Below are 17,661 nucleotides of genomic sequence, written 5' to 3' on the forward strand. Positions count from 1 at the left end.
ACAATCCCTGCCTGCATTTTTCCAGGAGAACGTGGTATGTGTACAAAATAGAGATGAGATCCTTTCTCCCTTCCATTTAGTATAGGTCTTTGTGCAGTGGGGTAAAGTAGATTACTACCCAAAAGAATAGATGTAAGTTATTAGTCTACTTAACTCGAGCTTACATAAAATACCCAAGAATTAAGAGAGATGAAAACAGGGCTTGCTTCTCCTCTGCCTTTTATCTTGTGTAGCCATTGACACTTGTGCAAAGTGAGTCTAAAGTGGCAATAAAATGATATCTAATCAAAATAATAGCATTATAATCTCTCTCTGCACAGGTGTCATAGACCACCCAAGGTATAAGGCCATGGAGAATCAATCCCAGAAACTAACAACTCGCTTTCCCTTGGTCACAGCCCACAGATAGTGAATTGAGAGCTCATCTAATTGAGGAAAAGGGCAAGCACACCAGACAAAAATCTATGAAACAAATAGCAGATCCATTTATTCTGGAGGGAAGATCTTCCAGAAGAAGGTTTTTGAAAAGAAAAACCCAAACTCAGATCCTTACACTGAGAGCCTCACTTTGTTTCCAGAGTTACTCAGTACAAATTACAGTGTTTTACCGTTTCCTTATCACATAGTTCTCTGATACCCTGTTGTCTCTTGATCCCATACCAACACTACATTTATGCTGGCTCATTTTGGAGATATACCCGCTCTCATGCTTTCCTAGTTCCAAACTGCAGTGCAGAGCCTTGTTGCCATCAGTTTGGGCAGGAGGATGGCAGGGTGCCTCTGAGATCCTTGAGACTTTAGGAGCCAAGTTTTTAGGGCTTCCCTTCCACAGCTGATAAAAGAGCCACAGCATCTGGGCCCCCTCTCCTGCTCCTCCATACCTCCCAAAACAGAAACAAAAAACCAGGAGTCCTTGGTGGATTGGGTTGGGTTGCCTAGTGGTTAGTACAGCTAGTGTTCCCCACGCTCCAGTGGGCCAGGCCTGGTTCTGGTCCTCCTTTACTCAGAGGTGTGGTGAGGAGTACTGGTGGTTTGAGTCTCTCCTGTAATGAAGGCTGTGGTAGGGGAGCCAAGGCCCACCCACTCTACCAGGCTCCAACCCAGGGCCCTAAGAGAGTCAACAATATCTGGCCACCGACGGTTCCCTCTGAGTTACCCTTCCTGGGTCACTTCCTACCACTGCTTTTCTCTCCCAGCTGTTAGTCCCAGGTAAGGTATAAAGAGAAAGGAAAGGTAACCAAACTGTCAGCCCAAACTGGGGCTCAGCATATAGCCTCACTCCCCTCAGGAAGGCTTCTCCAGCACCCTTGTCAGGAGCTTTCAGGGTAAGTCTTCTCCTTCTCCCCAGCCTTCTCCCTTCTGAGCTGCGTTGCTCTCTTTTCAACCACTTCTCCAGTTGGAGCACGCTCTGCAGGGGTCAGGGGTGGGGATACCTGGGCCCAGTACTGTCCTTTAACCCTTTTTGGTCCAGTATGGGGTTTGTATACCCCATCACAAAAACAAAAGCAGCACTTGGGCCACTGTCCTGCTGACTCCTTTGTAAAGCAGCAGCAGCTGCCCTGGGTCTCTATGTTCCCCAACTTATCCTCTTCCCTAAGGTGAAGGAGCCATCAGCTCTGCCCCTGACCCAACTCACTCACCCTGTCCAAATTCCTACCTACCCCAAGCAAACAGGTGAGTAGATTTTTTAAGCCCTGTATATAATGAATAATGCCAAGAAATTGCCTCTCTGTCCTTGTGCTTGGGTTTTTATAGTATTCCTGGGTAATAAATGATGGTGTTCACATATCTCTTTATAATAATCCTCTTCATATCTCCCAGATATACTTTTGTATAGCTGCTGGTAATGACTAATGATCTTCTGCACAAGTGTCTATGTACTTTAAAGGCTAACAGGTGTTGTGCAATTCCTGTGCATTAAGCTGTCACTGAGGCATCTCCCCTGAGCTAACTACTCACTAAAACATTCTGGCAGTGGTAAGGCTTATGCAGTTCCATTACATAGTCAATGGAACCAAAATGGAGCATGTAGTTGTCTGCATTTTAAGCCCACCCTCAGTCAGGCAGACACAGGCTCCTTGCCCCAAATGCTGCAATGCAGTTGTGTTTTTAGGCTGTTGTTGCCAAATTCACTCATCTCACAGACAAAATATAAGGGACGGAAAGGATACATTAAAGACATACTGTACTTATTGTAACAGAAAAGCTTTAATGGGATCTAGCAGAGATCTTGAATAGTAGAACGGATGTTCATAGACCGACATTAAAAGTGCAACAGCACTAGGTTTATAAAGGCTTTTATAGTCAATATAAGGAGTTGTATTTTCATCTGCTTTCTAAGCTCAATAATTTTGTAGTGAAAATTGTTTTCCATTTTTCATTATAAAAAGTGACAGTGTTACACCTTCCTTTATTACTAGCATTTAACAGATGACTTCATTTTTAACTAGATGAAATCACATTACAATAGACTCTTTTAACTAAGTCATAAAATGCATAAATCATGAAAAGTTAGGTTATGAACCTTTGCATATTCAAATCCAATCCAACTTTATAGGAATCAGTTTAAAACTGTCAAGGAAAGAATATCCTACCTTCCACTTATTAGAACATCTGTATCTCTCTAAAATAAAGTGGGGCAGTTTGCGGGAATAAACCACTGAAGTAATCAGATTCAGTGTAACACTTTGCAGTGGTCAGCCGTAAGGAGTATTTGGATTCTTAGCACCCAGTTAAGCACAAAATATTTGCAATTTTCTCTAGAGTGTGAGGGGCCAGATGCTGCTGCTTTTCTCAGTTACAGATAAGTAAAGTTCAATGGATGGATATGCTCTTAATTCACCTTACTATTGCAGATCCAAACTTATCTGCAGGAGATGAACATTTAGCACTAACTTGTGTAATGAAACTTTCTATTGTGACTGGGTCAATTTCTGTGCAACCTTCTAACAGTGCCTGTGATTTAAAGACTAAACGCTTGCCGCCTTCCTTCCACAGCCCCACACAGAATGATTATGCTGTGCTGGCCCTTTCAGCTGTCCAGTCAAAAAAAGAGCATCTCTCCCTTTATGGTTGATTAACTACAACATGGAGCTCAATTTTCAAACATGGTCTCCTTAATAGGACAACTAAACTAACCAGATGGATACTTATTGTAAACTGTGCATCCTGCCTCAACTGTGCAATATTTCTTTATCTTTTCTATCTGGCACTCTGTTACTGCTTATGTAAGAAAATAACATGTTCTCTCAGCAATTCTGTTTGTCTTTAAGAAAAAAAAGTAGCTAAATCTTACATTTTGATGCTCATTTCAATAAATGTGTCCATTAATACTTGTTTTAAACACAATTTCAGTATCGAGATGAAATATTTGGATTTTTTTAAAGAAAAAATAAAACAGCATTTGAGGCCACATTAGTTAAATCAGCCTTTCCCAACTCCACTTCCCAGCTGACTTCCATACTAACATCATCAGCACAGGTGCAGCGCTATGACCTCATGCACCAGGTTGCATTGTCCAAAACAGGGAGCCAGGCCCAATCCTGTGGGACAAAAGCCACTGCTGTGGGATGAGTGTAGGGTGGGCTTGTTTGCCAGCCCTTCCTCATCGGGCCAGGGTGGGCTTGCTTTCCAGCCCTGGGCCTCCCCTCTGCACTGGCTTTATTGAAGTCATGGACACAAAGGAAAGCCACGATCAAACAGAGAAACCATTGTATCTGTGGCTTTTTTACCACTGTGACTCATAAACTTTAAGGCCAGAAGGAACCATTGTGATCTCTAGTCTGACCTCCTACACGTTGCAGGCCACAGAACCTCATCAACCCTCTCCTGTAATAGACCCCGAACCTCTGGCTGAGTTACTGAAATCCTCAAATCATGATTTAAAGACTTCAAGGTACAGAGAATCCACCATTTACTCTAGCTTTTCCCAGCAATTGACCCATGCCCCAGGCTGCAGAGGAAAGCAAAAAAAAACTCCAAGGTCTCTGCCAATCTGACCTGGGGAAAATTCCTTCCCAATGCCAAATATGGTGATAAGTTGAACCCTGAGCATGTTGGCAAGACCCACCAGCCAGATACCTGGGAAATAATTCTCTGTAGTAACTTAGAACCATCTCCATCTAATGCCAAACTGTGATGGTGGGCACCTGGCCCTTTGAAGCTCCCTGCTGGAGGCCTCATGATTCTGCCACACCTCACCTCAGGAAAGGAGCAACAAAGGTGGGTCCTCTAGTCCTGCCTAGAAAAGTTACAAAGAAGCAGCCAATCAGCGCCCAGCAAGCTCATATAAAAGGAACTGCAGGGCCTTTGCAGGTCAGTTTCTGGCTGGGACTAGAAGGGCAAGAAAGGGTGCTCAGTTCTGGCCAGAGGGGTTGATGGGCTGCATTTACTGGACCTGACGGAGAGAGGATCTGAGAACTTCAGCCCTGAGCTAAGGGTGAAGAGAATGGAACTATGTGGGAAAAGTCCCATGAAATAGCCACAGTGAAACAGAGGCAACTGTACATGGCTGCTGTTTATAAGGTCCCGGAGTTGGGACCCAGAGTAGTGGGCAGCCCTGCTAGCAAAGTGATCTAAGCCATAGGTCTCCTTTAGAAGCACAAGCAAAGGGCTGGATTTAAAGGACCCAGAGATGGGGCTGTCTGTTGAGGGCAGACAGTTTGAGCAGGAAGAGACTCCCAAGTCGCCTAGGAGGGGCTGAAGAGCAAAGGCACCTGAGGAAGGAGGGGCTGAGTCCAGGTTGAGCCTGGGATTTGAAGAATGTTGTGTTTGTTTTGGACTTCAATTGTGAGATGTGGCCAGAGGGCTGAGACACTGAAGACCCACCAAGCAAGGCTAACAACGTACAGGGGATGCCAGGAAAGGCCTGCAGTACCACACCCAGCCTCTAGGAGGCACTCACAAGAAGTGAGTGTCTCCCATTACAAAAACCTGCAGCTCTACCTATTATTAACCACCGCATTTCCAAGTGATGACTTTGTTAAGCAGATAGCAGCTTTAAAGTTTGGTAACTTTCTTTCACTTTCACTCTTTAAAACAAATGTCCCTGTTGACTTCAATAGAAATCTTTTCTGGGTGACGAACATCTGACATCGCCTTTTGGATTACCAAGTATATTAGGTCACCTAAGGATACATTGCTGTATCCCTTCTATCCCCTTGGTTTAATGAACATTGGAATTTTTTTTTTTTTAAATAACGCTGCCTCGAGGGTAGGGCCTTGAGAATTGCTTAGCATGGGATCATGCAGGTGACTTCAATGGAAGTTACATGTACTCTGTACCTTTTACAGTCCCTGATTCTAAGAGAGCTCAGGGTCAGATCTTCAAGTGTTTAGCATCCACAATCAGGACCAGATTTTCCCTGCAGCTCTCTGTGAGAGCTCTTTGGAAAAGCTGGTCCTGTGTGCATAAATATTTACCTCTCTGGAGCAACAGTAATTTACAACACATTCAACAACTTCATATGAATATCTAGCTAATCGCCCAACCCTGCTTGATTCTGAGTGCCCTCAAACCCTCTTCCTTCATCAGGAGAAGCATGCCACGTGACACAGGAGATGATCCCCACCCTGCTGGATTTGTTCCCTCGTCAATAAAAAATGTATCCTCTTGATAACATGCTCTGCAACATAATGTATGGGAGAAAGTTATGTATGAGATACAGGCTATTAAGGGCACAGTATCAATGAAGAACACATGCTAATAGGCCATGGGGAATGTTACATATTAAGAGAGAAGTTATGGCATTACAATGACATTTTTTCATATTTCAGTGCTCTCATACTACATGAATTAGTTTCTGCACTGTTCCCCTTGTTTTCTTTTATAAAATACAACAGAAATATAGTAGAATGTTAAAATTTCATCTTTAGTATAATTTTGTTTGCTGCTTTGGGAATCCAGCACATAATGGATTCGTTACTTTGTTAAACAATTTGCCTCTACAGTCACTTTTGGGGTTAAGATTTCTATTTCATTATAAACAATTAATTTTGTTTTCAGCTTATCTAGGACCACTATGACAAGCACCATCCTGTTTCTTTCTTGGAATCATGCATGGAAATCACATGTAGTGAAAACTTGAAAAACTGTGTTGCTGGAGTATTTTTCAGTGATATTGCAGAATAGCATATAGTCACATAGATTGAAAGTAGGGCTGTGAAGCTATTAAAAAGATTAATCTCAATCGTGCGATTAATCGCACTGCTAAACAATAATAGAATACCATTTATTTAAATATTTTTGGATGTTTTCTACATTTTCAAATATGTTGATTTCAATTACAACACAGAATGCTCCCTTTATAGTTATTTTTATTACAAGAATTTGCACTGTAAAAAAAACAAACAAAAAAATGATATTTTTAGTTCAACTAATACAAGTGCTGTAGTGCAATATCTTTATCATGAAAGATGAACTTACAAATGTAGAATTATGTACAAAATATCTGCATTCAAAAATAAAACATGTAAAATTTTAGAGCCTGCAAGTCCACTCAGTCCTACTTCTTATTCAGCCAATTGCTAAAACAAACAAGCTTGTTTACATTTTCAGGCTATAGCTCGTCCCTCTCAGATTTTGGATGGCACTTCAGATTCTTAAACTTTAGGTTGGTTAGAAATCTCACACTGGTACCTTCTTTGTGTTTTGTGAAATCTACAATGAAAATGTTTTTAAAATGAACATGAGCTGGATCATCATCTGAGACTGCTATAACATGAATTAAATTGGAGAGTGGGGGTAAAACAGAGCAGGGGCCACACAATTCCCCCTCAAGGAGTTCAGTCACAAATTTAGTTAATGTATTAATATTTAGAGAGCATCATCAGCATGGAAGCATGTCCTTTGGAATGGTGGCCAAAGCATGAAGGGCCATACAATTGTTTAGCATATCTGGCATTTAAATACCTTGCAGTTCTGGCTACAAAAGTGCCATGCAAATACCCGTTCTCTCTTTCTGGTGACTTAAATAAGAAGAGGGCAGCAATGTCTCCTGTAAATGTAAACAAACTTGTTTCTCTTAGCGATTGGCTGAACAAGAAGTAGGACTGAGTGGACTTGTAGGATCTGAAGTTTTACATTGTTTTGTTTTTGAGTGGAGTAATGTAACAAAAAAGTCTACATTTGTAAGTTGCACTTTCACGATAAAGAGATTGCACTACAGTACTAGTATGTGGTGAATTAAAAATGCTATTTCTTTTATCATTTTTACAGTGCAAATATTTGTAATAAAAAATAATATACACTTTGATTTCAATTACAACACAGAATACAATATATATGAAAATGTAGAAAATCATCCAAATATTTAATAAATTTCAATTGCTATTCTGTTGTTTAACAGTAAAATTAAAACTGTGATTAATTACGATAATTTTTTTTAATTAATCACGTGAGTTAACTGTGATTAAGCGACAGCACTAATTGAAACTTTACACTTACAGCAGAGTGCAGCAAGTTGAAAGGACAGAGAACTTCCAAATGGAGCTGGGAAGAAAACAGTTGTACCAATCAGAGAAAAATTTCAAGTTTAATGAAAATTTTTCCTATCATGAATTGAGAGGAATAGGTAGAACTCAAATTTTCACAAATGAAAATTATATTTTTTTAATTTAGGTTAAATTGCGACATCATGTTTTCACACTTTTGAATTGTTTTGTTTTGCTTTTGGCCTTTTTTATTGTTTATATTTGTTTTAATATAATTATTTAAAAAATCATCTTGAAAATGTTGAAATGGGACATTTTTTATAATTTCAAAACTTTTTTCCAAAAATCTTTGAACTAAAAAATTGTCAGAACTGACCCTTTCCCATGAACAGTTTCAGTTTTGGCTAATCGGCATTTTCCAAAGAAAAAATGTTTTGTCAAAAAATTCCAGACGTGTTCTACTTCCCAATTATTTCCTCTATGAGCTAGGTTGTGCATACCACACTTGCACTGAGGAGCACTAACTTGTGCATTCTCATTCACTACAACATGACTACTTGTGTGAGTAACTGTTTATTAAGCTGGAGTAAGGGTTGCACAATCCAGCCACACACAGATAACCCACATGATGATGATCCCATGAAGTAAATAATAATTTTTCACAAAATGGACTCAATTTTTAATCATTACCAATTTTTTTCAGCCACATAAATAGAAGAACACAGTTTGAAAATCCTGTCCTAGAAGCAAAAAGGAAGCTACAGCAGCATAACATGCCCAACGCAGAACTTGGAACAAAGCCTATGCAGGCCCCAGGTTTCCGAGGTACAGTATCATGTCAGATTTAAGAAGAAAATAATTGTTATACTTTCCTGTTTTTATGACAATGATTTAACATAGTCTGGTTAAAATAACATAGTCTGTGAATTAGCATTAATTGGTGTTCAGTATGTTTCTAAGATAGCCTATCTAGCAAACATCATTTAAATTGAAGCCTCAGACACTACTGCTGTAGGAGTTTACAAGAACACTGAATCTTGATAATGTGAAAGTGATTGAGCTTAGAAAGAAATGTATTAGCAAAAGTCAATATTGATAGATGAGTAAATTTTGACATAAGGTTGTAGCCAAAGAATGAGGCTTGTTCTTCTTTGTAACAGTAGAAAGCGCCTCATCAACATTACCTAGGCCTAAACACGTTCACCCGCATCCTGCTCCTCAGAGGTCTCGCAGTGTGAATGACCTGTCTCAGTGTCGGCGGGACAATGCTGGAATGTACAGTCTGTATGGTATGTCCAAGTGCAGCTTGTTAGCCAAGCTGCACTGTTGTAAAAGTAGTGAGATAAGTTAAGTCACAAACCTTTTCACCTTTTTCATACCTTTTTTTGGCAAAATAAAGCACAGAAGAGAGGCACTGGAAGCCAGGTGAGGCTTATTCTTGCCTGATGGTAATTTTCACACTTTACACTGACGCACATTGAAAACAGATGTAAAGGTCACTGAATTGTCCCACCGATTGTAAATGTCATTTGTCAGAAACTGAAATTCCATTTGTCTGGGGTGAAAAGATTATCTGGAATTTACCCTTTTGTCTGAATTACTGATATAAATGGATTTTTTTTGTTATTGGGGGTGTGAGGGGAAACTAATTATAAATTATTTGGTATACAAAGCTGAATTTATAGGCTAGGAATAATTATTAAGAGTTGAAAGTTACCTTGCATATTATTTTTATCATTGTGTAAATATTTTAGCTACACAACAATCTATCTCTAAACTTATTTCCAATATCAAAGAGCATTCCTAGCCCTTCCACCCCCAAGACTGATCTGCCATAGATAGAAAAATCCTCCTTAGTTGGTTTTGTATTAATATAAAATAAGGACTCACTAATGTGTTTATTTCTCCTGGAATGCTTACTCTCTTTATTTCCTTTAATATAAAAATGCCACACTGCCACCTACTATTTGCTGCTGCTTCTCTTGTTTTTGGTTGTGAGTCTGTGCTATATTATGACTTGACTGGAACTATTTTCTTCTTGTTTGTGTTGACTGATGTAGAAAAACCACTCTTCACCCGTGATGCATCACAACTGAAGGGAACTTTCCTCAGCACAACTCTCAAGAAGAGCAACATGGGCTTTGGATTTACCATCATTGGTGGGGATGAGCCAGATGAGTTTCTACAGGTGAAGAGTGTAATTCCTGATGGGCCTGCAGCACAGGATGGCAAAATGGAAACAGGTAATTAAGTTGGTTCTTGTATTCCTTGATATAATTATCAGACTTCAGCCTTAGATTTTGAGCAGCACCTTTTTCTGAAGTGCAGAAATAAGCAGGTGTGTTCATGCTGTCATTTTGAATGGTGCAAGTAGAGCTGTATGAATAATTAGTGTTTTGGGTTGCTGGCCATTCTGAAAAATAATAATCACTTCTGGTCAACCTAAAACAAATAGTTTTAAAATGTTAGCAAGTCAAAAAGTTAGAAAAAATTGGTTTTGGTCAAATGAAACATTTCATTTAAATGTTGAGAGGTTTTTAAAAGGTTTACTGTTTCTTTTAATAAAATTGAAGGAAATTTCAAAATGAAAAGTCATATCAAGAAAAAACATTTTTTTTGAAAAAAATTGTTTTGTTTTGACACAAACAATTTGGCAAAACTGACACATGCAAAAATTTTTAGAGTCACCAAATCTACATTTTTCACCCCAAAAAAGATTTTTAGACAAAGACTTCATCCACCTCTGGAGCAAGAGCAATATCTCTGCCTCAGAAAATATTTCCCAAGGGAAGTATCTCTCTGGAGTATTTCTTTCTAGAAATGAAAGGAAAGCTTTTATTTTTTCCTCACAATATTTTCCTATGATGAAGATCTCTGAAGCAAACGTTTACTTCTTTAGGGTAAAATTCTCTCACATCTGCATAGCAGATCTCAGATGTGATGATCTTCTCAACACATGCTCAGATTACCCATGAGGATTCCGTGCATGTGGAGACACAGGCCACAGACTCAAACTCCATTTCTTTTCTGGAGGAAGGACTGATGGACACACATGTCATTCTCCCTCCATCCTAACAGAGATTTTTAGAGAAGAGATAAAACCTGGTGCTATATTATCTTTGCAGGACCCCTCACCGGAAACCAGAGTCATAGGGGTAGTCTAATCTATGGTAGGGAAAAGCCCCATGTACACACATGTAGAGCACACTGTGTGGGGATCCTTGCAGATTTACTCCCTCAGTCCTCATTTCTGCAGATTTTTGTGGGGGAGGGAATAACCCGGACCATAACATGTCGAGATATACCACCTCAAACTACTCCTGGTGCAGTAAGGCCAAATAAACTTCTGTAAGATCATGCAAATAGGAATTGTAGAGGTTCTGAATTTGACTATTTTTAAAATGCCCTTCTTGCACAAAACATGCCATTAAAATGGTGGAAGGTTTCTGATGCCAAGTAAAGAGTGGCAGCCAGCAGATATAACAAATTAAAATATAGATTTATTTTTTGTAAAATCTTCTAACTGTTCTGTCAGCTTGAACTTTAGTCGCATTGTTAATGTAAATCTCAAAATGCAATTTGGTACACAAGGTTAAAATTCAAGAAGCTAATTAATGGAAGAAATGGTGCATCAGAGACATGCTCAGAAGAGACTAATTAATCCTGTTAACAGTAAAAACAATGAATTGCTCTTGAACTGTGCCTTGATCTTCATGTTGCCTAATTTGCAGCAGAGGGCTTCGCAGGTTGTTATGACCCAGCATACTTTGATTAAGACTTGAAGCAGGATTCCTATGAAATAATCTGAGTGGAATGGTTGAGTGTCTTTTCAACTAAACTAGAGCCTGATACTGAAACTGCCTGATTGGTCAGTTGCAACATTGACGATGGTTGTTGTAAACATTTATTGAGAGGCAAGGTGGGTGAGGTAATATATTTCAGTGAACAAACTTCTATGGGTGAAAGAGACGAGGTTTTAAAGCTGAATTTTTCAGGTCTGGGAAATGTACTTAGAATGTCTCTGCTAAATACAAGGTGAAACGGATTGTCTAGCATAAGTAAACACATTTATTCAGATGGATATTTATGAAGAAATATATTTTTTAATAACTTACATTAAAATAGTACTGAAATAGTTCATTTGTGGTTTATTGAAAACCACAAATGAAAGGAAATTAAGGAGTAAAGGTGAGAGAGAATTTCAAAGCACAGAATTATTATTTCAATAAACCTGATATGTATATGCATTAAAGTACATATTGAGCTAAATTTTGTCCTTAGTTGACTCCCCGCAGCTCCCTGATCATCGAAGTTATCACCTGAGTAAAATAAACCAAGAGTTTCAGGTTAATGAATTTTGCCTCACACAACATCCCTGTGAGGTAGGGATGTGTTGTTATTTTCATATTATAATGGGTAAACTGAGAAACAGGGATATTTAAAAACATAAGATTTATAAAACAGGTCTGTAGCAAATAACCCAGATTTCCTCATTCCCACTCCTTTGCATGTGTCCTAAACTGTGCTTCCTGTTCCTCAGACACCCTTTTCATAGTCTGCTCACCTTCAGATATGTTGCACTTCACGTTCTGCCAAATAGTCCTCCTTGGAGTCATTTCAGAAAACAGATTGTTCGCTTACCTATTATTTTAAATCGCCTTTGTTTCTAAACCATTGTGGGACACAAATCTACTTTGTAAGTTAAATAAGTGTTGAGTGAAGAATAAGGCTTTTTATATAAATGTACTTTTCTTGTATGTTTCTAAAAAACAGCACCTCTATGATACACTTTTCTTGCCTCTTGTGTCAAAGTAATAACTGTGCCCATCTCAGGGGGACCGCTGTTATTAGTCTATACAAAGTCAAGATTCTTGCGAAATTGAAGATTTGCAGTTGCTGCAACAATAATAGGTGCTGGATCTTTATTGTTTTGAGATGAAATACGCCTTAGCAAGGAAGCCCATGCAAGGCCTCCCTGCTACTGAAGGTTGACAGTTGCCCTCCATGGGATGATTGTAGGCTCCTTACTGCAAATAGGCTGGCAGTGGAAGATGGACAGTTATGCAAATTCAGTGTACCTACCACTTTGAATAAGTAAAACTAGGGTCTAGGGATGTTATGTCAGGCCATTGGTTGGATTAGTGGCCATGGAGACACACGCCTATCCTTCCCCACAAAAACCCTGCCTACCATGTGACTAAAGCCAGAAACTCTGGATTTATGAGATAAAAGGAAAAATTAAATTTTATGATTTTACCTGACTTATTAACTTTGATACATACTGTTGCCAACTCTCACAATTTTATTATGAGTCTCTATTTATTTGGCATCTGGAGTCAAGTGATTACTTGAGAATCTCAGCTTTCCTCTTAAAGAAGTGAGTTTCTAGCCCTCTTGTTTGCAGAGAACTGCTTGAAAATGTGACCAGAGTGCACCCTAAAGGCTCAATAACCAGAAAGTAATCAAAGAGAATACCAAATTTAGTTTTAAAAATCTCTTTTTTTTGCCAATCTCTTCATTTTTCAGGGCCTGCCTCATGACTTCGGATGCTTGAGATTGGCAATACTGCAAAAAGTTACATAATATTATTTTATATGTAATTATTTAGTAATGCGCTGTATACTATGAAGAAGATCTTATCTTGTTCACTTTCATTTTTTTAAAGTATGTCGTTCATTAAACTTCACATGTGACCAGATATTAGTAATATAACCTGAGGGAGAAGATGCACTTTGTTTGAACTTTATAGTCTTTGTGTTCATCTCTCTTAAATTAATTTTTCTTTATACTTCTCAATGTTTCTATTGCCTTTATACAATGTGAGCTCTCTCCAGTGGCAAAAATAATCCCTGGAAATTCCCAATAAGTTAACCAAGACTCTGGATAAAGTATCTGCCTTTATTTCAAAATTATTGAATTCAAATCCTCATGTGGTTTCTGTTTTTATTGCATTTTCTTCATACTTTTTTTACTTTCTCAGTACCAAGAAGATTGCTACATCTTGTGCATTTTGTGAAAACCAGGCCAGAGACAGACCTGAGTTGCAAAACTTAGATCTGGATTTCAAACATCACACACAGTTTGTGATTGTCCAGATGTGAGGTTTTGGACCAGTGTGTTACAGAGATATGGGTCTAGATTAGCATCTAAATACCATTCCCTAGGGTTTTGTTTTGGGCCCATCTCTACTGACAATATTTAAGTTACTAGTGGTGGTGCGGGGGAAGCAAAACAAAACATCTATTATTAACCCTTCACATAACCTGTTTATGATAGGTAGCCAACCCTGGGCTGAATACTCAAAAGGAGTTAGGCTCCTAACGTCTATTGATTTTGAGTATTCAGCCCCTTGTGACTAAATCCTCAAACATTACCAAAAGTAAATTTGTGTCATGATCCATGGGTCTCAATCCTGGGTCCACAGGATTCATGGGAACGGCTGCACTCCAACCCTCCTCCAGCAGCCAGCTGACAATTGCTTACCTGGGACCTACAAAGCCCAGACCCAGAGTGAGGCTCTGCCCTGAGGTCTGATTGGTGGCATACTAGAGTGGCTGATTGGCTTGCTGGCCCTATATAAGCCAGCAGCAGGAACAGGAAGTTGTTTGAACAACTGGGCTCCACTCTGCTTTGGACTGTGTGCTTCTGGATTGCCTCGAGCTTCTCACTCCCATGGCTTAATTTCTTGGCATCCCTACCCAGCATTACTCTTGAAATCGGACTCGTGGTTCTGATCTCCAGTTTGTCTCTTGCCTCTGACCCCTTGGAATACTGATCCATCCAACTCTTGACTGCTGTCTCATGACTGTGGACATTGGCTCTGACTACTAGGTGACTGCCAGCCACCTGGCTGTGACAATCTGTGCTCTACATGCTTTCTTTCTTTCTTCCATGTCTCTGCCTTTCTCCCTGGGTGAAATCCTGAACCTGTTGAAGTCAACCAGGCTTTTGCCATGGACTTCAGTGGAACCAGAAATTTACCCAGTTTCTCTTCTCAACTTTGCATATGTGTATCTTCTTTCTCTCTCCATTCTTTTTCTTTAGGCGTGGATCTCCTCCCTGCCCTCTTCTCTGATGCATCCTGCTCCCATCTCTGCCCTTCTCCTAATCCATTCCAGACTCTCCCATGCTGCTCTTATCTGAGTCTCCTGTGCATTTAGTCCAGACTCCCAGTCCTCCCTGATTCCCCTCCTCTCCAGTCTGATCACCAGTAAAAACAACAAGAGAGCTGTTAATTTAGTTTCCTTAATGCTCTAAGTCATCTGGAATAAAGTCTGTTTTTCATTAATGTCTTGCATAAAGGTAGTTTATTGAAAAAACTTTTGCCTTAGGCCAAGATCCTCAAAGGTTTTTAGGTATCTAACTCCCATTTTAAAAAGTGACTCAGACACTTGGGGGCCTAATTTCAATTGAATTTCCATGAAACTTAAACTCTTAAGTGTCTAAGTCACTTTTGAAAACAGGAGTTGGATTTTTAAGTCACTGATGCTCTGTAGAAAATTTTACCCAGGAACTCAATGTCTCTACCTCGCACACATGGTCTGACTTCATTTGGATGATTTTATTTTTTCTTTACCAGCACAAATGGAATTGAATGGACTCTGGCTCTGGCTTTAATCCTAATTTAACCTCATATTTCAAGATGCTGTAGTGTTTTCAGTCACTTTCATCCATCAAAGCAGCTGTACATTGATTCGTTCTTACCATCTTTATAAAGCAACAAAAGAATGTCTGATCCTAAGTATTTTGCAAGCTAGGGCTAATTTACTCCCCCATACCCAATTAATTGCTCCCATATGTGGATTTGTAAACCATCGGAAAAACAGCAGAACAAGACCTAATTTAAACTGACCATTTAAATAGCTACTAGCCTTTTTCTAATATAGCTGTTTTTATAGACATCTTTATGTGCCTGAACTCTGGGCCATATAAAATATCCATGGAATTCAAGATTTAATAGTATAAATGATTCAATTTCTGCCCTGTATTGTGAGCAACATGAATATTAAACTCAACATTTTTATTTTGTTTTCTTCAATAACCATGTTAACATGTAGAAACGTAATGGGGTTTTGGAGAGGCAGAACGTTCTTCCTTCATTTCATGTGATAAAAGATATGTTTAGAAATATGAGATGGCTCATATTAGACATAGTTTGTGGCAAGTATTTCTGTTCTGAAACAGATGCTGCACAGATAATGCTGCATAGTTGGCCCTAGGGTTGGCAAACTGTGACTTGGGACACTCAGATTTTAGGGCATAAAATTCACTGAATGTGTTATGCACTGTTTTGTGGGACTCTATATAGCACCACCTTCTGTTGGATGTAACATATATTATACACATGAGCAGGTGTGTGTTCACGTGTATAATATATGTTATGTCTACTGGCTAGTCTATTAGAGGTACTCTTTCAGCTCTCTCTATGGAAACATGGGTTTACAGAGACTGAGAAGTTGCATATGCTGTCTGCTGACTGTGTTGTTTGAATGTGTGTACCCATGGTTGCCCACCAGTGTAATGCATTTACTGTCTGTGTTTCTGGACGCCTCACCTCTGGCCCCCTTCATTCTGTTATGATGAGATGTTTTCATGCAGCCTAGAAACCAAAGGTGTTTGCAGGTAACTCAGTGAACCTTTCTTAACTGGGAACAGTGACCATAGTACAAACAAAGAGATCCAGGACAGAAATCCCAGGTGGAAGACACATCAAACTGAAATGATTTATTTACTGTGAATAATTGGCACTGTTATATAAATCAGAGATAGCAGAGATTGTACAACCCTGGTCTTTCAGTATCAAGAACACAGGCCTCTACCATCAAAGCTAATGGAGACGTACTGTTATTGATCATAGCGCCCTTATCCTCACCAGAGCACAAGATAATTACATGTTTAGAGCCACTACACCATAAAATATAATAAATTAAGAATTAAAATGGCAAATGTGATAAACACAGATAGGATTTGAAATATGGACCATTATACAATATGCATCCTCTCTTTCATGCACATTTTTCTGTGCTTAATTTCCTTAAAATAACCTTTCACATATGGGTAGTAATTTACACTTAGCTACATTAGTGAGAGTTTTAATTTCCACTCTCTTACTTCCAATGTCAGAATAAGTTGCTAGACATAACTAAAGGTCAGGAATTATGAAAAAAATGTCCCGAAGTGCCAAAAGCGTAAATGAAAAATTGCATATCACATGTTTTTGTTACGTATTTTACAAAGCAAAATTAGAGCTCTTAGAATCATAAGGCTTTTTTTGTAGGATAACAATGTGTTCCTTTCTCTAGAAAGGAGAGATACATGGTTATATTCAGATAATTTTGTCCCATTTGGCTGTTTTTGTTGTCATATGGAATGCCAGTGCATGAAGAAATACAAGTCTCATAAATCCATTAGCTTAACTCCTCCATCTGAAAGCATGATAATGTATCTGCAGACTCCTAGGTCAAGAGATGTAACTTAGCTCAGTGGACGATAAATACATTATTATATAACCTCGCCTTTATCAGGTCAAATTTAGCAAGGTTTGCAATTTGCCAGTTCCATTAAAAGCAACACTCATTGAACTCGGTAGTTATCAAAATGCTGCATTTGCAGAAACAATTTTCTTGTATGAAATGTTATTAATATGTCTCTCACATGATCTGGCTTTATATTTGTCTGAACAGGCAAAAATGTCTGGTGAGAATAGTAGTAGTCATGATCATCTAATGTACCCTTTCATTCAAGAATAGTGACAAAGATTGTGTTATTGCTTAACAACAAGAACTATCAAGAGGTGGGAAAGAAGCTGTTTTCTATGTAGCGTGATGTCAGGGAAAAGGAGAACTTTATAATGTAATGTCAAATTTAATAATCTAACCTATCTTTTTCAATATCATCACTGATGCCTAGTGAAGAGGGCTTTCAACTGCATTCAATAGGAAGCAGGAGACAAAAGCCCACAGATAAGTCAAAAACATGGAGACCTGGGAGAAAGCTCAGAATCTGGAGGGACCATGGGCAATTATAGCAGAGACAAAGAAGAGACAAGAGGGAACATAGAGGGTAAATCGAATCAGTATCTTAGACGTCTGCATACTCATGTAAGAAGTATGAGCAATAAAGAACTATAAATACTAGTGAATACTCACAACTATAACATACCTGGCATCACAGACTTGGTGGGATAATACACATGACTAGAATATTGGTATTGAAGGGTACAGCTTGCTC

General features: G+C 38.9%; 1 protein-coding gene across 12 annotated transcripts in view; it reads left to right on the plus strand.

Annotated features, from left to right (window-relative positions):
• The window catches only part of MAGI2 (membrane associated guanylate kinase, WW and PDZ domain containing 2), a 1,116,388-nt gene that overhangs the window by 877,862 nt on the left and 220,865 nt on the right, over nt 1–17,661 (plus strand). For 7 of the 12 annotated variants that reach the window (XM_050936782.1, XM_050936783.1, XM_050936773.1 and 4 more), the window contains 3 exons: nt 8,135–8,256; nt 8,592–8,720; nt 9,492–9,674. In XM_050936782.1, the coding sequence (XP_050792739.1) occupies nt 8,135–8,256; nt 8,592–8,720; nt 9,492–9,674 (434 nt within the window). The remainder of the gene's footprint in view (nt 1–8,134; nt 8,257–8,591; nt 8,721–9,491; nt 9,675–17,661) is intronic. The other 5 variants (XM_050936784.1, XM_050936785.1, XM_050936778.1 and 2 more) reach the window with 2 other exon arrangements.

This window comes from Gopherus flavomarginatus, chromosome 1, assembly GCF_025201925.1.
Source record: "Gopherus flavomarginatus isolate rGopFla2 chromosome 1, rGopFla2.mat.asm, whole genome shotgun sequence".
Classification (NCBI taxonomy): Eukaryota; Metazoa; Chordata; order Testudines; family Testudinidae; genus Gopherus; species Gopherus flavomarginatus.